Below are 25,045 nucleotides of genomic sequence, written 5' to 3'. Positions count from 1 at the left end.
ACCCCTGGGGTTCCTTGTGAGGCATGGGTCTGGTCGTGGGTCATCTGCGTGACGTGTGTATGGCCTGTCGGCAGAGAGCCTTGCCTGCCCGTGCTGAGCCCCCTTCCTGCAGCGCACTGACCTGTCCTTGCTTCCTGGGGCAGGTGGAGGACAAGCTGGCTGGGGACAGGCACTCGTACTTGGAGCGGATGCGCCGGGCCCCCGAGATCCTGGTGCGCCTGAGGTCTCACACCGTCTGGGAGAGGATGTCTGTGAAACTGTGCTTCACCGTGCAAGGGTTCCCCACCCCTGTAGTGCAGTGGTGAGTGCAGGGTTTCCTGCCCCCAGGTCCGAGGCGGGTCGTGCCGCACTCTCTTAAGGGTCTGGTAACAGTTGGCGCCAACGTGGAGAGGAAGAAGAGCCACGTGAAGGGAACGCGTGGTACACACCCATTCCATTGCCCACCTTGTGTGAAACTCCACGGGACATACATTTATAAATACTCACAATGGTCCACTGTAAATACCATGCCTGCGCTTTTGTTTTAGTGAAATTGACTCAACTGAGTTTTTGGAGGATTTTTAATTAAGAGTAAGTTCCTTCAGATAATCTGTGTTTACGTGAGTGGCTCTGCTTTCAATTCTTGGAAGACTCACGGGTGGAGACCCAAACAGCACGGCGGTGGGGCCGTGTGCAGTGCTGTGGTCGATCGTACCTGGTGATGTCAAGAATCAAGTCTCCAGGCCCCACAGACCCTTGTGTTTCTCCATCTGTTGCAGACCTATGTTTGTTTCCCACTTGCTGGAAGTGATAATGACATTCCCCAAGTTTGTAGCCTGCTGCAAAAACCATACACATTTTACTTGTAACCTGACTGGGGCGCTCAGCCCAGCTCAGAAAACTAGCACCTGGTCCTGTGCTGTTTGCCAGGCAGGTGGTGGAGGCAGAGACCCACTGACTCCCGGTCTCAGGGAGATGAGGTCCTGCTGTCCTGGGTGGGGTGTGGAGGCCAGCTTCAATGCAGTCAGGATCCCGTGGAACTCTCCAGAGAGGCTGGCCTGGGACCCAGCTAACAATGGCAACATTCTTCCCTTAGGGAATGATTATCCCAAATTCCTCATGAAGTCCAAGGGCACCTGTGGCACTCTCTGTCGCACGTTGAGGATGGCCCAGATAGGCTGAATTCTGCAGGAGCTGCTCTCTCCTAAGCGGACAGACAGACATGGGCCCTGGGTCACTCCCCTAGCTGCTCCGCTGTGCCCACCGACCAAGGTCCTGGGAAGTGGAGTTTGCAGATGCAGGGCGATAGCATCCCGAGGGGCTGTGAAGAAGGCTGGGACAAAATGCAAATTCCACTCTGCCTTTGCACTGACGTAAGTGTTTCCCTCCTGCAGGTATAAAAATGGTAGTTTGATCTGCCAAGCAGGAGAGCCGGGCAAGTACAGAATCGAGAGCAAGTATGGCGTGCACACGCTGGAGATCAACAGGTAAGGTGTCGGGGGCATGGCGGGCGCCCTGGGACACCTGCTTCAAATAGCGATCCAAACACAGGAGAGACATCGTAGTTAGAAATGGGAGGTCAGGGCTCACCACATTCGTGTCTATGCCATGGGACTTCAGTGGTATTTCTGACTTAATCTGTGGGAGAAGCTTCCGGAAGCTTGCTGTCCTTGGTGTCGGGCCCCCAGGAGACAAACCTGCAGCTCTGTCGAGGCTCCCGCTCTGGGAGCAAAGAGAATAGCTGGTTTAAGGACAGACAGTGGCGTTCAGGTGTGCAGGTGACCATGGATGCAGAAGACTCCCCCACACCTGCCCAGCAAGGGGCCATGTTGCATGCCAGGTTTGGGGACCAGTCCCTAACTAAACCCCGGCTCTTTAAAGAGATATAACTTCAATCTTTTTTCTCATAAATTGAACAAATGTAGAATACGGAGGAGGAAAATAAAATAAAAATCATTCGTATTTCCCACAGCATCAGTATTTTGATGTACAGATAGCATTTCATTTTTCTTACATGGCACATGCACACACGCACACACTTAGATTTTTTTTTTCAAAAGTGAGATTCTGCCTTTCTTTTTCTGCTTCTGGGTACACATAGATTTTATTTTATAAGAAGATCTTAACATGGTACAATCCACCTTTCCTCACAGTGTATCATGCCATTTTCCCATGGCCCAACTGTTAAACTCACAGGTAAATGGGGCTCCTTACTGCACTGTAATTAGCGACCACAACCAGAGACCTGGGTTTGGAGCCCCGATCTCCCGTGTACCTTGTGACTTTGGAGGGGTCATTAACTTTTCCTGAACTGTAATGCTTTTATCTGAAAATCATTATCAAGAGAAAGATGATAAAAAAATTTATCTTTTCTGTTGGCTTAGTGGGAACGATCATGAAGACAAAATAAGACCATATATATTTTTGTATGTTACATAAACATGCAGTGAGTATGTATGTAGTAAGTTATATCAAGTCCTTTCCAGGAAAACATGAGGGATACTACTATAAATGCAAAAAATCAGTAAGACATTGGAATATATAACTTTATTATTACTAACTTGTAGAGCGACCACATCATTAGGCTCAGTTTACTTAGAAGTAAAATAATATAATTGTCAGTAAAATGGTCCCACTGAAATAATCCCCAAGGTGACTTGGAGAAGTCACAAGTTAGTACGACAGAGCGTTCATCATGGAACCTTCTCCCTGATGCATTCTTCGACGGAGAGGATTCTTTCCTTCTTTATTAAGAGATTTTATACATTGGTTCTGTTGAAGAAAAGATTACTCCGACGTGCTCCATCTGCGTGACCACTGCATGGAGCTCAGGCCGGCACACTAGAAGGGAAGTGTGGTGTGCACCCCAGGAGCAGGTGGGGCACGCAGGGAAATCATGGGGAGGAAGTGTCAGGGGGTGGGGGCTCTGCCAGACCAACCTTGCAGGCTTCTTGCTGAAGGCGGGCCAGGTGATGGGATTCATTTGGGGAGGGGGTGGTGAGGCGCCTGCTCAGACACGGGGTGGTGGTCCCCCCTGAGCTGACTCAGCAGTGTTCCTGCACATGAGGACAAGGCCCAGGGCTGAGGTTCAGAGGAGCCTAACCCTTCCAGGAGGAAGTCCGCCAGCTCCCCCTTTCCACCCTGCGGGAGGATGGTTTTACCACATTTCTTCGCTTTTCTGCCTTGTGCTTACTGGTTCTTCCTCTGCCTCCTGCCTGTTTTCTCCCTCCTTCTGTTTCCCAACTTTGGACTTGGGGTGGGAGCCCAGGCTTGAGCCCCTCCCAGGAGCACACCTGCAGGGGGCGCCCGCCAGCCGCCAGCTGCAGGCTCTGCAGCCTCCCTGCTCCTCACGCGGTCGGCCTCCTCATCAGTCAGACAAGACCTTGGATGAGCCTCTGGAGGAGGCCTGGCAGGTTCCCCATCATGAGAACCAGCACTCCACCTACAGATTACTCAGAACAGGTGTTAGAAAGTTGTAATTAAGATGAAAATTTGTGACAAGTCATTACCCTGGTTTCCCAGGTAAATTTGAGGCTCTTTCAAGAAGCTGGAGGGCCTGGCCTTCTGGGCTTTCTGGTGCTGTTTATTGAGAACCTACTGTATGCCAGGCACTGGTCCAGATGCTTGGGATACAGCACCAAAACCAAGGTCCTCTTCTTTGAGGTCTTACAATCTGGCATAAGGAGGTGAATAGTAAGCACAATAAAAAAGTGAATTATATAGTAAATCAGGAGGCCGCGGTACTGGGTGTGGGGAGTGGGGACCTGTTGGTGGCGGGCTGGGCTGGTGAGGTGGGCACGGGTTCTACGCAGGTGCTGGAGGGAGACCAGTGGGAGGCGGGATGATTGGACGTGGGGTATTGGTGGGAAGGGGTGCCACTGGGATGAGGCAGGCTGTGGGCTGCGGGTCTGCGGGCACGCTCGTGCAGAGGGTTGGGGTCTTCTCACTGTGGGATTGGGACGTGCTGGCCCCTTGCCGCAATTCTCAGAGAATAATGTTCTCTCCTTCGATTTCCAAACTTTGTGACTATTTCAGTAGCCAGAAAGCCACACTGTGTAGAAGGAGAACATTTGCCCTCATTGTGGCGAATGTGCATGTGTTCAGGGCTGCCTCTTCTCTAACCAGGGTGCACCGTGGCTGCTTAGGGGTCCCTGGGTCAGCCTGAGGCTTCAGCCAGCTTGCTTCTGAGTTAATAACTGCATTTACAAGGGAAAACCGTTTCCTGTTCTCAAGTATGAAACTTCTCTTATCCTGGGGATAATACTGGCTTTGAACCCAGCAGACTGATAAACCTGTGAGTCTGTCAGTTGTAAGTTTGCAGACTGAAGCCCGGGATGCTGTCGTTCCTGGCTCAGCAGCCCAGGACCCCCCTCAGATACACTTGGACTTTTGCGGAGAGGGACTTGTCCAGCACTGCTGTCTGCCTGGGGACCCTGTCCCAGCTGAAGAGCGAAGGGGGAGCCCGCCATCTCCACATGGCTCAGCTGTTCATACCAAACTGCTGAGTTGCCGTCATTTGATCCGTGGCCGTTTTGAGTGCAATGGAATGTGCCGGCTCCTAGGGAGGGAGGGAGCTGTCCCTCCGGGTGCTTGGGTGACGCTTACTCCTATGAATACTCTCTGGCCACTGCCTGAATTCTTCAAGTGCTTCTGACCCTTTGGTGCTGTTTGAATTTAGACTGTAATCGACACGATTTTATATGCTCGTAAGATTTTCCCTGGAGACTCATAATGTGAATTCTGTTTCTTCGCAGAATTTTAATGCTGCTCTCATGTTTTCATGAAAGCACAAAGAACGCCCTCACGTGTGTTGTTTCCAGCACCACCCCTGCCCCCTCCCCGCGGCTCCCCCCGCACTGCTTCTGGGCTGACCTCCTGGGCACTTTAGTTTAGACTTCCATATACAAATTCTAATTTGAGTTAAATTGTAAATCCAGTGTGGACACCGCTTCCAGCGGAAGGACACTGGGCCCGAGTCCCCAGGACAGGTTATGGGTGATGTAAGCATTTGTCCGATTACCCTCCTGAAAGGAGGTCAGATGGCATGACTATCTCCATGCAGTTGCTCTGGGGACACTTGGAGACTTGGAGATGCACAAGTGCCCCACGGAAGTTTGTAAAGATTGAGACCTCTTGTCTATTCTGGGAACCCGTCCAAACAGAACATAAAATCCTCTGCCTCTTACCACGTGCTCACAATTTCTCACAGCAGGATGGGCGGGCCAGAAGCAGGCTCTAGGGGCTGGCCGGGTGCTGCCTCTTGCTGTGGCCTTGGGGGGGACAGAGGAACAGAGTCCTGCTGGGGTGTGGGAAGGCATATGGGTCCCCAGATTACCCGTGGACAAAATTTGGAGTAGGGCACGGTCTCCTCAAAATCTGCATGCCTGGCCTGTCCACCTCTTCGCTTTTATGCTGCGCCCGCCCCGGGTCCCGTCCTCCCTGCAGCCTGCACGTGGCACTGGCTCAGGGCAGCACAGGGGAGCCCGGCCCCGAGTCCAGACAGGCATGCTTGCTCATCACCTGTGTGTGTCCCGGTGTAGTTTGTGCAATAGGAAACATTTGCAAAGGAGAAATGCAGAAACAATGAGATAAGAGTAAACATCCCAGAAGCAAGGACTCACACCTTCACATCCAGCAGGTTGTCTTTACTCCCTCCATGGGGCACGGGGACACATGGGGACCATTGCAGTAAAGCAGTGGGTCTGAATACACTTCCTTAACACCCCAGAGGACACTGTGGATCCTTTTCTGGATAAACACACATGCACGCATCCACACACGGAAGGACGGTCCAGCTCCTAAGTGCAGGCTTCCTTCTCCCCAGCCTCATCCCTCCTGCTAAGTACTACGTGCTAATCGGTCCCTTGACGAGCTTGTCAGTGCTAATGTGTTAGGTGGTTCTCCTCCGTATCTTATTCTCAACTGGAAAACCAGCTCAAGATCTCGTGGGAGATGCTGCTGTGTAGGTGGGCCGCTTCGCCCTCTCCATGGGACTCCTGTCCCTTCCTTCTCCTCTCTGGCCCTACTTGGTTTACTCCCTTCCTCTGTGCCTTCCCGCTGTTCCACCCGCAGGACGACGAGAGAGCAATCAGCGGCCATTCTCAGCACACTGGAGGTCTGTGCTGTTTTGTTGGACTGTGGAGGCAGAGGAGAGGGCCTTAGTCAAGGGGAGAAAAGGATGCTTCTTTGAAGTTTGGTCCAGGAGTTCGGCTAATATATTCTAATTAATAATATACAAGATAAAGATGGTTCTATACATTACAAAACGTTTTCAAATACACCGTTTTATTTAATTAACAGAGGCACCCAAGCAAAGAGTAGGTGCTCGATAGAGGTTTAAGACAGACACGTTTATTTATTATGAAGTCCGCGGGTGAGGCTCATCAGCCAGGTGTAGCCGAGTCACAGAGCTGACGTGGGAGTGGGGCCCACGCTGCCATCTCCCAGGGCTCCCAGCAGCCGTTCATGGAGCATGTGCTTTTGTTGCACTTCTGAAAACTGCTAAAATACAAACTGAAGAAGAAATTGGGAGATTCAGTTTGGAAACTGGGGCACAGTTTGAGAACCGCTGGTACTGACCCGACCCTGAAGGGTTTGTGGCAGAGGGGTCAGGAAGACAATGAGAAAAATATGGTGCTCGATCTGGCAGCACCAGTGAGATCTCTACACACTCTGAGGACTCGCGGAGCGTGCAGCAGTAGGAGCCTCCTCCCTCGGGAATGGGTAGCGACATGGGTCGGCTGGGAACAGGGGACAGTGCCATAGCCCAGCGGGGTCGCCTCCTGGGCTGGACCAGCCCCGCTTGCTGTGGTCCGTGAACAAGTTGGGCGCATTGCTCCTCCTAAGACTGGAGGCCCTGTGTGTTTGCAGTCAGGCTCCAGGTCAGGAGATGTGGATCAAGTGGTTTTACAGAGCGCTGTGTTTCTCTGCATGTGGCCCCGGCCGGGTGATGCTCCCAGCTGTGCCCAGCTCTCCCTCTTCTCACCTGTTGTGATACAGCCAGGGGGTTGCTGGCTGTAGAGAAAGGTGTGGGGCTAATCCCAGAAGAAGGGTACCTTCCTGTTTGCAGAATGAATTAATGAAAATGTGATGGTTTCATTGTTTAGAAGAAATCACACAAACGCAAAAAAAAAAAAATAATTCGAGCAATGCCTAAGGGTAGGGAAGAGAAGTAATCGTACCTTCCGTGTAAACCCCCAGCCCCAGCCACCCCAACGGTCTGTGTGCAGCGGAGGGCATGCGTGTGCTGGCGCAGAATGGTAGTGCTTATGGGGGGAGAAAGCCCCTGTGACATGGGAGGGTTATGTGTTTTACTCCATGTCCCTGTTGCCCAGGGATCTGGCTGCACCTGCAGTGAGTCTGTAAAGTGTGGGGCAAGCAGCTCCTAATGAGTCTAGCCTAGATCTGCAGATTCGTTGATAGGCTTTGTAGTTGGGCTCGAGCGGCTACACGGTGAACCTAGAGACGGTGCGCGGTTTGAACAGCCCCACGGGCGGCGCTCTGTCTGTGCAGTGCTCCGTCTGTGCGGTGCTCCGTCTGTGCGGCGGTCTGTCTGTGCAGCTCCCTGGAGTGGTGGCAGTGAGAGGAGGCAGGCGGCATGGTCTCTGATGAGTTTTGCGGAGGAAGGGATGGGGTTCTTAGCAGAGAGCGCGGCACTCTGAAGCTCCCTCTCCCTGTTATTGGAGACACTGCATGCTTTTTGGTCAAAGGAAGTAGTTTCAGCTCCAAGTGGAATAAGGAAGAAAATCAGGTTACTGATGAGCTCCCAAGAACGGGTTTATCTCTGGGGCATTGGCTCCTTGACGCATTTTAAAAGTAAGACTGGAGTCAACGTTTTCTTTTTTTCTTGCGAGTGGGATTTTGTGTGTAATTTCTCTCCCCAGATTAATATCACGGTCCTGATGCCCACTTCTCAGACAGGTGGCGGAAGCTGCCGGAAAGAGCGCAGATCCTGGAGTCACATGGACCTTGTTTACCCACGTCTTCAAGTGTTGACTTTCTCACATTAATACATAGTGGTGTGTGTTTTCTGGGGCGCCGGAGGCTCTTACGCAAGACGCCAAAGTAGAAGCAACCAGCAGAGCGCCCGGCATTTAGTAAATGCTTAGCAGACACCAGCTCCTCCTCCTTACAGCCCTGGGCCCAGGGGCATTTTCTGGGTTCTGGGGGTAACATAGTTCACAGCCAAGAAAATAAGCTTCAACTTTTGTAAGATCGATTTAGGGCGGTGCAGAGGAGCTCCACCCTGGAGACTCTGGGGTCTGGTGGTTGCTGGTCATTGTTCTTTCTGGGGTGGACACGCACCCTCCCTGCGACTCCTTAACGGTTCAGTTCAGACACCTTCAGAACACCCTGGGGTGGCTGCTTCATATCTGGGTGAGCATGTAGTTTTGGGGTTTGGGGCATAATCTCCCATACACATGGATATTCCTAGTAGGGAGGGAGGTTGAGTGGATTTTCCTGGAGGTTGAGGTCAGCGGAGGCTTCCCACTGGCAAGATAAAGCCACGAATTCTACCCAGATAGAAAAATGTAACTAGCGGGGAGGAGAGACTTCCCCTTGAGGATGAAGTGCCCATATGTACGGTTTCCCTCAAAGACAAAGGCAAGCCACGCTCTGGAGCCAGACCTCGTCGTGTCTATAATTAATACCTTGTTCCGAGGATAGAGCTGGCATTGTTCTTAAATCACTCATGAACAAAGGATCTAGGTCACACGAGTGGCTTTCGAGGAACGCTCGTGTTCGAGTCTGGGCCACTGGCTTCCAGAGCAGTCCCACAGTGCATTTAGGATGCCGCCTTGCTTTCTCTCTCCAAGGGCAAACTTTGACGATACAGCGACGTACTCTGCGGTGGCCACGAACGGGTACGGGCAGGTGTCGACCAACGCTGCCGTGGTGGTGAGAAGTGAGTCGTCCTCCTGGGGTGGGCGGCACGCCTCACGCCTTCTGCTTCTGTCCGTGCCCTTCATCTGGTTCTCTTGCAGGGTTCCACGGAGACGAGCCATGGCATTCGGTGGGACTCCCAATTGGATGTAAGTCAATAGTTTTCCTTTGTGTGCAGAAAAATGTGTAGTGACATAGCATGTGATTACAAAAAAAGTATTTTCTAAGGGTTAAATCTTTTTTTAAAATCATATTTCAAGGGCTCTTCCAAGTCTTTCCTGGCAGTGTTAGTTTGTGGACAGTCTGTTCCTGTGTCGTTCTGTGGGGCCAGGTGGAATTTTAAGACACTGGAGAAACTGGGAGACATTACATTTTTGAATTGGGGGGAAAACGTGACTGGAATGCCGGCTCCTGTCACAGCGTCCTGCCGCCACCCGAACCTCCATGCCCGTTTAGAGCAAGCAGCCACGTAGATCAGGACGAGGATGTGAAGCGGATGTTTGCTCTGAAGCTGGCTCCAGCCGGCCTCTAGAGGGTTGACCGCTCTCTTCCTGATGTGTGTGATATGCCCACAGCATATGTGACTCCTCTGTACCCCACTGTCTTACGTACACCCCCCGCAAAGTGTTCCTTCTCTGCACTGTGAGTGTGTGTGTAGGGCTGCCGGCTGCTCCGTGGTGCTGGGGAGCCATATGCCACCCGCCCGGGCCCTGTTTTCAGGGTGACCTGCGGTGGCCTGTCATGGGGTAGTCGGGTGTCTCTGCAGCCAGCAGGCAGGGAAGCCGGGCTGACCCGAGTCTGGTGAGCGTGGCAAAGGCAGCCGTGCCTGTAGTCTTTCTAGGACCAGGACATGGTAAACCCACTCACTGCGGCTCTTCCATGGTTTGGGAATGAGGTTCAGGATTGACCTGTCCTCCCAGAAGAACAGCTGTGTACTCCAACAGCAGCATTGACTGTGTCATAATCTGGGGTCCGGATGCTATAGGTCAGGTCAGGTGTGGCTGAGGGAAGACCTGACGGAAGCAGTGCCTGAGGGGAAAGCCTTTCTGGCAGCCGCTGCACACCTGGGTGTCATTGGCTTTTGGTCATTTCTGTGTCAGTTGTGTTGGATTGTCGTGTGCCCGACACCTGGGGTTGTGCAAGACCATGGGTGGGCGAACAGGACAAGTTCAGGGCCACACAGGGTGGGGAGGAGGGGTGACCTGAGAATGTGTGTGTTGGGGAGTGTCTGATGGCGCCCCCGGAATCCATGGACGGCGCAGAGTCTGCTGGGTGGACGGCCCTGAAGTGCAGGAGAAGCTGGCGGGGAGCTCAGAAGCCATCCCCGGGTCCCTCCCCTGTTGCAATTCTGTCTAAATAGAAACTTGGCAGTATTTACAACGTACCGAAGTGTATGGATCACAGCATAATAGATGCCCACATATTCACCACCCGTATTCAACACACGTGAATATTTTGCTATTTTATTCAGTTATTTTTTTTAAAAATCGAAGTCCAATTGTCATCACACAAAACTAACCATTTCAGATGTACATTTTGGTGACCCTTGGTTATTTTTAGGAGCTAAGGGCATCAGGAGGTGATGGAACTCCACCCCCTCTTCCCTCCTGCCCCTCCCCTGCGACCTCCTATGAAGAAACCACCTCCGAAAATTCCTAGCTATTTAGAAAAATCTCCCCTGCGTGCAGGTGTTTCTAAATCATTGATTTTTTTTTTTTGAAAATTTACTGGGCATTTTCCCCTGAAATATACCCCCCCCCCACTAATCATTATATTTTTGAGACTTAATTTTTCTCCTTCTGGATGTAGTGACTTCGTTTTGTGCACAGCATAAAGGGTGTTGTGGGTGATGCATACACCACCGTGCGTTCTGAAGACCAGAACGCTGCGGGCGCAGAGTCCAGGTGACCTTCCCGGAGCCCCACAGGCTGGATTTCAGCCCTCTGGTCTCAGCGCGTCACTCGCGCTCCATGTGGCCTCCCTGTGCCTCTGCACCCTCTGGCCTGGAGGACGAGCCGCGTCTCCACAATGGGTCTTCTGATCCCTCAGGAGGGGCTCAGTCGGCTCCGCTGCTACGACACGCTCCACAGACGGGGGGCTCAGACCACAGGCGTCTACTTCTCACAGCTCGGATAAGTCAGAGGTCACAGTGTCGGCCAAGTGGGGGAGGCCCTCTTCCTGGTGTGCAGGTGGCACCTTCTTGCCGCGTCTGCACACAGAAAGCCCGGGTCTCCTCATGGAGCCCATTGTCATGACCTCATGCTAACCCTCAGCACCTTCCAAGGACCCCACCTCCTAGTACCTTCTCGCTGGGGCCGAGGGCTTTGACGTGTGATTTGGGGACACACATTTATTCCCTGACGCAGCTCTCTCGAGGGCGCGAATGCATGTGGTCGTGGGGAAGTGTGCGTCTGCCGAGCGTGACCCCGCTGCCCCTCCCGCTCTAACCATGTCCCCCTCATCTGCACAGTGCCCCCTTCGTCCGTGATTCCGTACATGCACTTCGACGTCCAGTTTTTGGAGAAGTTTGGGGTCACTTTCAGGAGAGAAGGCGAGACTGTCACTCTCAAGTGCACTCTGCTGGTGACCCCGGAGCTGAAGAGGGTGCAGCCGCGTGCCGAGTGGTACAGAGACGGTGAGTGCCATGCAGGGACAGCCCCCCAGCCGGGGACGCTCCTCAGAGCGCCATGCACTGCTGATCTCGGCGTCCTGGGGGTGAGAACGCATGGTAAGCTTGAGTGCTGGTGTGGCATTCACACCCAGCACGGTGGTTGCCGCAGCCTGCACGGCGAGCAGAGAGAGTGGGAACTTGGGGCCTGCCGTGCACCTTGACCTTCACCCCGGGGACATGGGGAGGGAAACAGGGATGCCCGAATTTAGATGAGGCATAGACGATTTTTTATAGCTTCACAGTGATTAAACAGAGCAAGGGAGGTGTCTGTATCTGCCTGTTTTTCCTCGGCTGAAACAACCCCTCACATTTATTAGAGCCTGTTGAGTGTTGGACTCTGTTCTGAGTGTGACGCTTTTCTTCCAGCAGGTGTCTGAGAGAGGGATGGTGTTGTAGCTCCCTGTGACAGGTGGGGGCCTCCTTCCAGGGGCAGGGCTGGTGCAGACTCCCCCTTCCTCTCCCGCCTGCGTCCTTCTGCGGGGCCATCCTCACTGCCCTGTGCTTGTGGACGGTGCAAGGGAGTTTTCCTTCGTTTTCTCTGGGGGGGGGGCTCCTGAAGGAAACTGGCTTTCTGTGGAATCAGTGAGACTGTCCTGCTTATATTTACTTGGGACCTAACACAATGCAAACTATTATAAAGAAACACACTCCAGCCTGCCCAGAAGATATTTATAATCCAGCTGGGGGAAAATAGAACTATAAAGCAATGTCTTTTTAAAGTGTGAGAAATGTCCCAGAACAGGGTGTGACAATTTGCCAAAGACACAACACTGACCGCGTGTGCGGACAATGTGGAGCCTAGCGAGGAGGAGAGACTCTTTGTGATGACAGGGGAGACTTAATTTACCCTCTGCAGTTCTAATTTAAGACATAAGATCTGACTGAAGTTCCAAGATTCTAATTTACCCTTTCTGGAGAGAATGGAATAGATTCAAGGAGAGTTTTCATCGGATCCCCAGAGGATAGTGATGTCAGTATTGGAGCGTTTCCTAGTGACTAGAAAGCCTGGATTCCCAGAGACGTGGCCTCGACGGGTGTGCGAGGAGCACACATGCTCAGAGCTGCCGACAGGCCTCTTCCCCGTGTCTAGCTGGATCCTTGCGGAAGTTAGGAGGCTTAGCTGAGCAAAGTGCCCCACGTCCACAGTCATGTTCAGATCTTCACGGGCTCTGGGATTCAAGTGGAGACCAGCAGAGACCATTCTCTCTGGCTTATTTTTAGACATTAAATTGCAAGGAGATTTTTTTTTTTTTGTCTTTAGAATTAATGTGCTTTGAGCCACCGGGTGACTGGTACACCCCCAGGTGATGTCAATCCAAGGAATACCACCCCCTGTCAGGCACGGCAGGTGCGCCGTGCAAACAGGGCATGTGGACTTGGGGGCCCAATATAAGATGGATTAGGACTTGAATCTCATCAGAGAGGAAAACCGAGGTTACTTATGATAAAACCTTAGGTGTGATTTGTACGTGAGGCCAATTTGGCAAGTCACGAGACAGTTATGGAGCCAGTGGTGGGGTGGGCCTCTGCTCGGGGAACGGGCCAGACCTTCCCTCCGACTGAAGCTGCATTCAGCTGAGCGCCTGGGTCTCACATTATGCACGTGCTGTGCATTTCCTGTGAACAGCCCTTTCTCCTTCAGCATGTGACGAGCTTTGCCAGAGAGGAGCAGGTCCCCCAGAGCAGGTGCCTGGACGGTAGCCTGCCATGAGTAACCTGGAGTCTTAGTCCATCCAGCTACTCTAACAAAAATACCACAGCCCCGGGCAGCTTGAACATCAGACTGACTTCCCACGCTCGTGGGGGCTGGGGGTCCAAGATCCAGGCTCTGGGACTCCGCTCCCAGTGAGGACTCCCCTCCTGGCCTGCAGCCTGGGGAGCCTTCCCTTTCTGCTCCAAATTAATGACTTCATCGTCCTGTCTCACTCGTTCCTGCCTGGAGTATTACATTTTAAAATTGTATGTTGCATTACATCGTGTTATAAGATATTTGTATTGTACCTACCTGTGTATCAGGTCCTGTGCTAATTCCTCTGGGAAAGAGAGAAAAACTGATAAAATACCTTAAAATATCTGTTTTTCTGACACTTTCGACACTTTCTATTCACAGTGCTGATTAGTGGGCTTGGTCTCTTGGGCACCGTGAAGGAAAAGTTAATACTCTGTGCACAGAGTCCTTCATGGGGCAGAGTACTCCCGAGCCTGCCAGTCAAGTTTGAGACATTAAAAATATAAACATAGCTCCTTTTTCTTATACACATGTGGTTTTCATTGCAGAAAACCCCAAATTATAATTTCGTTCACCAAAAATCACTCTTACCACTCGGCTATAGAATATATCTCTGTGTCTGTGCATGTATGTTTAAAACAGGGAAGATACCTTCACTTTGAAATGTCCTTCACGTAACAAAATGCCATACCTGTGTCTCCATGACAGTAATTATCCTGTGGCTGTTAGCTGGAGGACACTGTGCCCCATTATACAGTAGTCCGTATTTGCCCCAGGTCTCGGTGTTGGAGTTGATTTATTTTTTTTCCGTTAGGAACAATTCTCGAATGCAGTTACCATCGCGCACCTGTTCACTACGTTGGGGCCCCTTCTCACAATGTGTGTAGGCGCCCAGACAGCACGCCTGCCTGAAGGCTTTTGGCTCATGTTCCCACTTGTGTGCCATGTGGCCGCTCCACGGGCAGGAGGTGGTGGCTTCTCCTGTCCTTTCCAAGCATGGACATAGCCGTGTGGTTGTGTTTGCCCGACGAGGAGGAGGACAGTAGTTGCTCCTTCTTTCGTTGGATGTGTCTTCCTGGGTTTCTGTGTTACCTCCAGAAAACCATGGCGATGGACATGGTGAGACCCTGCAGGGTGCACAGGGGCAGGCAGCTGGGCCCTGGTCCACCACCATCCCCACAGGCAGAGACACGCTCTCTCCCTCCCTCCCGACACTGATCTTCGTCCTGCCCTGCAGACGCTTCTTCCCTTGCCATCGGCTGTTGTGTGTGTGCTCCTTTGTAAAACACAGCTCTCTGATCATTCTGAGGATGAAGCTTCCTTCCTCTGTGTCAGGCTCGAAAACCTCCCCCAACCCCCAGGGCACCTTTGTCCACTTTTATGGCCCGATTTCCTTGATGGTTTCTGAAGCAGTCCTGCACTGAACGCTCTTTCAGATGTGCTGCTGAAGGAGTCCAAGTGGACCAAGATGTTCTTCGGAGAAGGCCAGGCCTCCCTGTCCTTCAGCCACCTGAACAAGGACGACGAGGGCCTGTACACCCTGAGGATTGTGTCCAGAGGGGGCATCAGCGAGCACAGCGCCTTCATGTTTGTCCGAGGTACGTGGCTGCAGGTGTGCAAGCGGCATGGGGAGGGTGCGAGCGTGAGAGGATGGCGGGACCTCAGAGGAGGACGGAGCAGGCACGTGTACAGGGCGGCTCACTGCCTCCTTGCACACCTCCTGACGGTGATGGCGGTGTTCCTGTCCTGCGTGCATGCCAGCACGTGTCTGACAATCAGTCCATGACGTAAGGAAGATATAATCAGATCAGAATCCTAACCTTCATCTCTCTGTTGATAAATTGGTAGAATTCATAAAATGACTTCTAAGCATGAACATGCCTGTGTTGCTAATTTTGAAGAGAATTCAAGAGCAGAGAGGGGTCTGAGTAGGGAATGCCAGTGAGGGGTGCCCCCTCATGCCTCAGGCTTGCTTATGAGGCGAGACCACGATGCTAGAACTGCTGTTACCCCCACCACCGACCTCAGCGAGTGTGTGTTTATGATGCCAGCTGGGGGGCTGGTATCTGCTAAGAGCTTCACATGCAGGAGTCCGTGTGCGGCTCCGTTTACTCCTCATGCATTCCCATGGGGCTTCATGACTCCCACTTTATGGAAAGGAGAACTGGAGTCATGATATAGCAGGCAGGGTTAGACGTTGTGCACGTACGTGCCGGGCATGCATGCGTTTCATACCTGTGCTGTAGAAAACGGACACTGGATCCGTGAACTGGATAAAATTACGTATATCCTGTGTGTACAATGCACCTAGATGTATACACACACACACACACACACACACACACACACGAGCGTGCATATCTGTGCATATACAGAGACACATACATGCATGTGTATATATAATCTAAAACTCTTATACCAATCTTGTAAGCCAGTGCTATAATTCTGTCTCAAGAGCAGATGTGGAGGCTCAGAGGGGTTTCTCCAGGGTGGAGCAGCTGGGGGTCAGCTGTCTGGGCCCACACTTGTATACTCACAGCTCCCAGGCTTTTCTGGGCACCTGCTGGAACCCTGCCCTGCATCTACTCCCAGACCCCTTGCGGTCTCTGGCTTAGGGATGCCTCCTTCCCAGGGCCCAGCTGAGCCACCCTGAAGAACCCAGAACACTTGGTTCTAGCTGGCAGGCACTGCTGTCCTGAGCCTGCGGCCCACAAGGGTGGCTGCCCTCCAGTCTGACGGCCCGCCCAGCCTTACCCACCCCTTGCTCACAGTTTCCTGTGCCTTTACACCTCCCGCCGGCTCCAGGTTACCTGTGCCTGGAATAACCCTATCAGCATATTATTGTTTCCAAACTGTTACTGTTGGATCAAAGCATAAAAGAAAGGTTGTATCATCAGGAAATATTACAACTTAAAAAAAAAGGGAACACATGTAAAACAAATACAGTCATCCTCCCCACCCCTACGAAACAACATAAACCTGCAGGGCTGGGGTTTTAGACCCTTCCACAAAGTTTTAACCATTTTTATTAGGTTGGCATTAAAGTGTACCTTTCCATTCTCTCTGTATGCCTCCTGGCGAGAGGTTTCGCCCCATAAAAAGGCAATAAATACAACATAGCTGAGATTGCTTGCTTATTCAGCACCGGTAGCAGGAGGAAAATAATGCACGTATGGGGGAGTTTAACTGTCCTGATTACTTCCTGAGGATTCTGAATGCGAAAGAAAATATTTGGCTCAGTGTCAAGGAATCCTTAGCTTTTAATATGCTGAGGAAAATCGAACAAGACAGTACAACAGTCACGGTTACCCAGTAAGTACAGACTGCCGATAAGAAAATGAAAGGTTTGGTGTGTCCACTTTCTGACTAGTGCTGCTGGCCTTCTGTGCCCCTGTAATGAACATCTGAGAACCAAACGTACCTGCAGCACATTCACCAGGAGGTTATGAAAGATTTAGTATAGTACAGACCCAAATATCTGTTCACAGCTCGCAGAAAAGAGGCATTTTAAGTCCTCAATCTTGTAAGGATTTATTTATTTATTTATTTAGCCAGCATATAGTACATCATTAGTTTTTGATGTAGTGTTCAATGATTCATTAGTTGCATATAACACCCTGTGCTCATTACAACACGTGCTCTCCTTAATACCCATCACCCTGTTACCCCATCCTCCAAACCCCCTCCCCTTTGAAACCCACAGTTTGTTTCCTGGGGTCCATAGACTGTCTTGGTTTGTCCCCCTCTCTGGTTTCTCTCCCTTCAACTTTCCTTCCCTTCCCCTATGGTCCTCTGTGCTATTCCTTATGTTCCACATATGAGCGAAACCATATGATAATTGTCTTTCTCTGATTGACTTACTTCAGTTAGCATAATCCCCTCCAGTTCCATCCATGTCGATGTAAATGGTGGGTAGTCATCCTTTCTGATGGCTGAGTAATATTCCATCGTGTGTATGAATCACATCTTCTTTATCCATTCGTCTGTTGGTACAGCCACTCTGGAAAACAGTATGGAGGTTCCTCAGAAAGTTAAAAATAGAGCTACCCTACGACCCAGCAATTGCACTACTGGGTATTTACCCCAAAGATACAGATGTAGTGAAAAGAAGGGGCACATGCACCCCAATGTTCATAGCAGCAACGTCCACGATACCAAACTGTGGTAGGAGCTGAGATGCCCTTCAACAGATGAATGGATAAAGATGTGGTTCATATATACAAAGGATTTTGAAAGGTAGAAGTGTCTAAAGTAATATTTCTCAGTTGTTAAAAAGGACACATTATTATCATCATTTCTTCGGTCAGTTTTGGACATGACATTATGTGACAACCTACCATCAAGAGATGGTGACCTTTGATTTTGAAATCAATTATGAAAAATCATAGACTTGAGTATTTTATAGAGGATAGAATGTTTTTGACTTTAAATACTCACAAATATGTTTATATTTCTTGTCACCAAGCCATCATAGTCAAAAAAGTCAAGTCATTTAGACGTGAGGATTAAACAGGGGGTGGACTTGAATCGGGGAATAGAAGCTGAGTTCGAAGAAGTGGGCAACAGGCTTTCCAGTGCCCCCACCCGTGTGCCCCCCCCCCCCCGCAGATGCTGACCCGCTGGTCACCGGGGCTCCCGGCGCGCCCATGGACCTGCAGTGCCATGATGCGAACCGTGATTACGTCATTGTGACTTGGAAGCCCCCCAACACCACGACCGAGAGCCCCGTCATCGGCTATTTCATTGATCGGTGAGTGCCCGCTGCCTTCTTGCAGGGCTGGGGATGTTCCTGAAACTCATGTTATGTTGGCCTGGACAACGTCTTTGGATATTTGTCTAAAGTCAAGTTCATGACACTGTTCTTGATGGGATTAGGGAATTCACTCCCTGGTTATTTAGTGCTCCTGAGTAATTGGAACATGGTGGGCCTAGGGTAAGTAGATTTCTGTGTGTTGTAATTTCTTGCCTGTTCAACACCCAGGATTGAATCCCCTCCAGCTTTTCCAGGCACATGGAACCCCGGTTCTGGGTTCCAGGGAGAGCTCAGTCCTGCTTCTCCTTCTAGAGCAGGAGAAAACAGGCAATATGGAAACATAGCTGGGAAGAATGCGGGCCCATTCGTACCCAGGTTCCATTCTTCCTCTCCATTGAATTAGGGTTTCTTCTTGCTTCCAAACAAAAAAATACTGACATTTCAAAGTACGAAATATTGGAATTCACCTTGGGTTCATCACTTACATGCGGATCATCATGAAGCTCAGTGGGGTCTGATTCGTTCCCGTTCCTTTACCTGGTGTGGGGCTCGGGCCTGGGGAGGAGACTGAGCAGAGCCAGGGAATTCACTGGACGTGCAGTTTATGCCCTAATTACACACGTCAGTCACTGCGAGAAATTGCAGTCAAAGAAAAGGAATTCAGAAGTAACACAACAGGGTCTAAGGAGGGCAGGTCTGGGGAGGAATTTAAGGTGTTACGTGTATAAAGCACAGTAAAATAAGATGTTGACTTCAGAAAAATCAAGTCTGGTTGTGTTTTGGCACCAGGTTGGCTGAGTTCCCATTTCCACACCAACAAAGCTGCTTGTTTAGGTAAAATATTCACCATCGGGATAATGTTTGGAAATGCAAAGGTCAGATTTGTGGAGTGAATTGGTCAGGGTTTACCTTGAATTAAAACACAGAAAAACAAAATAAAACGATTTTGTTTCCCTGTGACATCTGCACATTTTGTCAGCCATTTGGCAAAAACAGTTTCATGGCTTTTCTCAGTGATCCACTCCCCTCCCTCCTTCATTAAAAGGGATGAACACAACAGAACCTTGGGGTCAGGGGAGGCATTTCCCACCCTGCACGCCCTCCCACCCTGCAGCAGCCAGCTGGGGGGTAAGCTGAGTTGCTCCGCTGCCAGACTCTCAGTTTTGACTGTGTTCTGGCTATAACAGGTTAGCACACATGGGTCACAGAACTTGCATTAAAATTCCGGATGGTTAGGAGAAAGAGAGTTGATTCTTTCTAAAGTGAATATACAATGCTGGCTCAGAACAGCTCTAAAAGATGATTTTTCTGAACTTTTATGTTCTCTGGGGGATTTGACATGATGTTTTGGTGCTGAAATTTCTCAACCTGTGAAAAATGGAAGCTAATCTCTGCATTTCCAGGGGTCTGGTCAGGACTTACTGTTTTCAAAAGACTTCCAAATCCCGTATGTGATGCTGGAAAGACACATCTCACTGGCATTGGAACAGATCGAGCCAGCATTCTGGAGAGATTCCAGTCCCCAGGCTCAGTACAGCAGGGAGCGTGTGGGGGACCGGCGGCGAGGGCCGTTTCGCTCCCTATGCCCTGGCATTGGGCATGCGGGTGAGCTTAGGGCACCCGCTGATTCTGCCATCTAGGTTGGAAAAAGGACTATTAAGAATATGTCTCATGTGGCCGGTGATGGGTATAAGAAGGGCACATATTGCATGGAGCACTGGGTGTTATACGCAAATAATGAATCATGGAGCACTACATCAAAAACTAATGAAGTACTGTGTGGTGACTAACATAACATAATAAAAATTGTTTAAAAAAAAAGAATACGTCTCACATGACTTTTGGAGGAGATTTTGCCTAAGTGTGGTTGAAGGTAGGAATTGATCTTCAAGCTGTAAGTTATAAAGCTTTTAAATATATAAATAGATATACTTTATATTTCCTAAATAGCTCTGTTTTTTTAAGTTTGTTTATACTACTGCTTATATAAATCTAGTACTTCAATGGTATCGATTTCTACAACGCAAGGTAATTTCCTGTTATAGGTGTTTTATATATACGTAATATGTATAAAATATATACATAGACCTGTGTGTATTTATTCGACTGATATATTTGTTATTCTCTACTCATTTTTATTTGAAGATGCGAAGTGGGAACTAACAACTGGGTCCAGTGCAATGATGCACCTGTGAAAATCTGCAAATACCCCGTGACTGGACTCTTTGAAGGAAGGTCTTATATTTTCCGCGTAAGGGCGGTCAACAGCGCGGGCATCAGCAGGCCTTCCAGAGTGTCTGAGGCTGTGGCTGCCCTTGATCCCGTTGACCTCAAGAGGTTACAAGGTAGGTTGTGCAGTTGTCAAGCCCCAGCAGTGCCTGGGAAACTTGGGGCCGTTTTCTGTGATTTGTTCTTTCTCGTCCTTGCTCAGCTGCATATGAATCTTAAGGATGCCTTCGAGGGCTGAGCATGGCGTGGTGACATTTTATGGTGTCCATATGTCCACCAGCCTGCTTTAAGAGTGGGTGCAGTCAGGCTGACATATATACTTCAGCACTAACCACACCACCTTCCTAATGCTCTTCACTGTGATCCAGTTAGATTGGTTCAGAATTAGAATTTTCTTGGTCCATTGATGATATAATTTCAACACATGATAAGACTCAGAAGGCTTTGAAACCAAGCCACTTTATTTCTGAATGGTAATTTCACATGACACAGATTCCCGAAAGGGATTGGACCCTTAATTATGGTGTGAAGTGAGCCCCTACATTTTCCTTACCTGTGTGGTCTTCTGAAGCCAGTACAAAGATCTGAGAAGCGCTAAATATGAAGACTGCTTAAAACATCAACTCTGATTACTTTAGAGTTGTGAGCGTGCTGTAATCATACCACAGAGGGGATTTGGATCTCGTACTGAGTTAGGGAAAGTGGGACTTTCTTGGGGAAACCTATGGATGCCAAATTCAGCATCTGCCTTTCTCTCTGCAGCAGTCCATTTGGAAGGGGATAAAGAAATCGTAATGTACCAGGATGACCTCGAAGGTGAGTGGCCCTTCAGCACCGCGGCCCAGCTGTGTGTGCCCTAGGGATTCAGGATGGTGGTCAGAGACCACAGTGACTGACAGCAAACACCAGCTGGGGGGTACGGTCTACACCACTGCAGCGGTAGGTCTAGCCTGCGAGCGTGTGGCCTGTAGGAGTTAGAAAACAAGAGACGAGGCAGATCGAGGGAGAGGATTAGGATCCAGGGACTTCCTGGGTGGTTTCATCGCTTCCATGTGGGTTCTGGGTTCTCCTGGGGCCGTGCAGAGAAGATCAAACTGAACCCGAGCCTTTGTCACTGGCCGAGGCTGAGCCCTTTCTCTCAGACTCCGTGAGTGGAGGACCATTTCAGTTTTTCTTTTTAAGCAAAAATTTTATCTTTAGCCTTTTAGCTGAAATGGACTGAGTTCCTCCTGTCAGTATCCCTGGGCTGAAAGTTTGCATTTCCCTCATTTATACTGGATTTTATGAATACTTCTCTTTGATATTCCTTTCAGAGGTAGCTAGGAGGATTGATTTATTAAGGAGGGGAACCTGGCATTATTAATCAGAAATCCAAAGATTTTAAGCAGACTTATAATGAGAGTTCATAGACGACAATGGGCAAGTTACAAATGAAGAAACATGAATTTGGAGCTAGTGCCTCAGGAGATGTACTTTGAAGCTCTCCTTTAAAATTGCTGCAGTCCTAAAAATACATATATATTTACATATATGTAAATATAGTTGCTGTGGTCCCAAGCGCTCTTTCCCTAGAGAGCTGCAGACTCAGGAGTTCATTGGTCGATTTTCATATTTGTCCCCAGATGGTCTCCACACATTGGATCTTCTGCACCTATAATGGTTTTTCTCTAGTATCTCGAGAAGAACACGTAATTCCCAGAGGGACACCTCACGGCAACATTTAAAGTCTTAGTTAAGACCTCCACTTCCAGGACATACTCAGAAATTGGGGGAGATGCCCAGTAAATAAGTAACAAAAGAAAAATAATTCAGGAAAGGTTGACTTACTATGCCTTTTAAATAACAGATTGAAATGTGGCTATTTGAACGTGTAAAATCTGGCTCCTACTTACAGAGGAAGCCATGTTCTTGTTGGCCTGCACGAAACGTGCGTTTTTGACATGAGAGAGGGAAGGGAAGTTCTCTTCATCACCTCCAGCGGGCAGATGGGATCAGTGAGGAGGGAACCATCTGAGCTCTCCTACACGGGTGCGTAGGCATTCAAATAAAACTATCCCCAACGAGGAGGCAAAATCCGCATGATGTAAGGGTCACTGCGCCAGGCAGTGAGGGCATGAAATAGTATAACGGAGCTGCCCGCGATGGGAATGGTGCCCTTCTGGGGAGAAGAGCTATCTCTCCCATAGATAGATGTGAGTTGGGTATAAATAGCCGGCTACGAAGTATCAAATACAGAACTAACACTCGTAACAGACTTCGCTTCCTAACCAATACATGGAAGTTGGTTTACAGACACAGTGGATCTTCTTTCCGACTGGAATAGAGTCACCATTTGTCATCTTTCTTCTTCCGTTTCCTTTCTTATGAGAAGGCAGGTTTTCTGGCTCCTTGGGGCCTGTGCCGTCATTTCATTTGATGCATTCTCAAACGCAGCTGCATCACATGCCTACTGCGGATGACATTCCTGAGGCTCGGTCATGTGAGGCAGGGGCTAGGACCCTGAGCTGGAAGGCTGTCTGGGTGGGGACACTAAGCCTCACAGGGCGCCCACTCTCTGGGGCGAGTTTTGCGTGGGCTGTTCCCGGGATACGGTACAGACCTGGGAAGAACCTAAACTCTTGTGACTTGCTTTAGGGTTTGTAAGTTCACGAGTTTATTTACTCACTTTAACCAACAGATGCCTTTTCTAATAAAAAAAAAATCCTTCGAGAAAAAGATTTCCTGATGTTTTCAAGCAACCTGTTTCTGGGTTCAAACGGGCGCTGTTAGGAAGTCCTTACTGTCTCTACCCTTACTCTTTTCTTCATGGAGGCCCGTCTGTTTCCTTTCATGCTGTGTTAGCTAGAAAAGAACTGGTAAATGCCATTAGTTTTAACGAAAAAAGAATACTCCTTTGTTGGTTAAAAAAATTGCTCCTCTGCTATTTTAAGTTTTTTTTTTTTTTTTTTTTTGCTTAGTTTTTCTAATCAATTTAATCTTTATGTCTTCCTCAAAGGTTTGAATTACTGTCAGTGCTCCTCTTTTAATATCATCCAACTTTTCCAGCCGTTCTTGCGTTGGTCCCTTGAGAAATGCGCACTGGGCTCTGGGGGATAGCCGGAGCAGGCTTCTGCGGACCACAGCCAGACCGGTTTCCTTCTGCTAATTCCATGTCCTGGCGCTCAGGGCACGGTGGCTTGCAGCCGCCGCGTTGAAGGAATCGTGCGCTCTGACCGGTGTGGTGCTCATTTACACGTGTGTGTTCTCTCGAGCTCTGTCATCTTGGGGAGTCTGAAAATTCCTAATACTGCTTGCCTGGCAGCCTCTAGAGGTTGTGGTCTCCATAGGTGCGTAGAACTAAAGGCAGGATTTGCAATCGGGGGACAGAGGCCTGGGCCCCTGTCCTGCCACCCCACAGCCCAGGGATCCCAGGAGAGCATGCGGCTTTCTGAGCTCCATCTTCACCCCATGTGGATGTGACTTGTGAGATGCATTATGTGACCGAAGCAGAGGCTCTGGCAGCACCCATTACTCAGGGCACCTGGTCCGTGGGGAATAATACCCTGGGTGATGCATTTGGAGTTTCCTTTCATCTTGGTTTCCTTGTTCCCTCCCTCCCTTCCTTCCTTCCTTCCTTCCTTCCTTCCTTCCTTCCTTCCTTCCTTCCTTCCTCCCTCCCTCCCTCCCTCCCTCCCTCCCTCCCTCCCTCCCTTCCTTTTAAAGATTTATTTATTTGAGGGGGAGGGACAGAGGGAGAGAGAATCTCAAGCAGACTCCACGCTGAGTGCGGAGCCCAACACGGGGCTTGATCTCATGACCCTGAGATCATGACTTGAGCCGAAACCAACAGTCGGACGCTCAAACAACTCTGACACCCAGGCACCGCTTGGTTTGCTTTCATTTGCTTCTCTGTCCGTGCTCTCCTCTCAGCAGTTAGGAGGGTCCACAACAGAGATCAGCTCATTTCCCTGGCCTCTCCTTGCCCCCTGGGGCCCTTTGAACCCTCTCCTCTTCTGCCCATGGTTGGGGTCATCTGTGCATCTCTGGTGTTCCTGCTACTGTGTGGCCCAGAGTGGTCCCGAAAGACTCCAGGATTGAACCTTCTGACCCCAATCAGAGGTTCCTTGCTGATAAAAACCGGACTCTTCCTCCTTCCCCAGCAGCAGATGAAATGCTTCTTATTCCCTTGTCTCTGGGCCTGGAAGCTGTGTGCTGAGTCTGGAAGCAGCGAGTTGCTCAGGTCTGGAAGGTAGCTCTGTGTGCAGGTGCTTTGCCTCTCCTCGCCACCTTTACTGCCTGCCTAGCCTCCCTCTGGTCCCTGGGTTGGCTCCCTGCATCCTCCAGCACCTCTGAAGGAAATCGGACTAAGTCATGGGGGCTCGGCATGCGTCACCCGAGGACAAATTCCTGCATCTTCTCTCTTCAGGGCCCGTGTCCGCATCTCTGTAGGTGTGGACACAGCACTTCGGTCCAGAGCAGGCCTGTTGGGTGTCCTGAGGCCCCGTTCCACCCAGCCCTCACTGGCATTTCCCTGGAGACACCCTGACTCCTTGTTTGAAACCTGACCCACTTGCCAGAATGCTCCTAGATAAGGCCACGCCGTGTGTCCGTGCCCGCGGGGCCTGTAAAACGGGATACGCTCCGTAACAGGACTCCTGTGAAATGAAACCAGGCCTGTTTGTGCTGTCTCCGCGGGCTTGTCCAATGCGTGCCCACGGCACAGTCCTGAGGGAGCACTTGGATATCAAGGAGGGCTCAGAGATGTCCTGGGGACGTTCAAACCATTTTAATTATGTGCTAATCTAATTGGAAGCTCATAATA

General features: G+C 50.1%; 1 protein-coding gene across 1 annotated transcript in view; it reads left to right on the top strand.

Annotated features, from left to right (window-relative positions):
• MYOM2 (myomesin 2) overlaps positions 1–25,045 on the top strand; it is an 82,085-nt gene that overhangs the window by 9,712 nt on the left and 47,328 nt on the right. Inside the window, exons 5-13 of the mRNA XM_045811191.2 lie at positions 144–301; positions 1,374–1,466; positions 8,796–8,884; positions 8,964–9,011; positions 11,333–11,497; positions 14,699–14,860; positions 17,871–18,012; positions 20,161–20,360; positions 21,007–21,060. Coding sequence (XP_045667147.2) covers positions 144–301; positions 1,374–1,466; positions 8,796–8,884; positions 8,964–9,011; positions 11,333–11,497; positions 14,699–14,860; positions 17,871–18,012; positions 20,161–20,360; positions 21,007–21,060 — 1,111 coding nt within the window. The remainder of the gene's footprint in view (positions 1–143; positions 302–1,373; positions 1,467–8,795; positions 8,885–8,963; positions 9,012–11,332; positions 11,498–14,698; positions 14,861–17,870; positions 18,013–20,160; positions 20,361–21,006; positions 21,061–25,045) is intronic.

The sequence above is a fragment of the Ursus americanus genome, chromosome 27 (genome assembly GCF_024610735.1).
Source record: "Ursus americanus isolate L20-20 chromosome 27, mUrsAme1.1.p, whole genome shotgun sequence".
Taxonomy (NCBI): domain Eukaryota; kingdom Metazoa; phylum Chordata; class Mammalia; order Carnivora; family Ursidae; genus Ursus; species Ursus americanus.
Note: the sequence above shows the minus strand (reverse complement) of the source record. Positions and strands in the feature narration are given on the sequence as shown.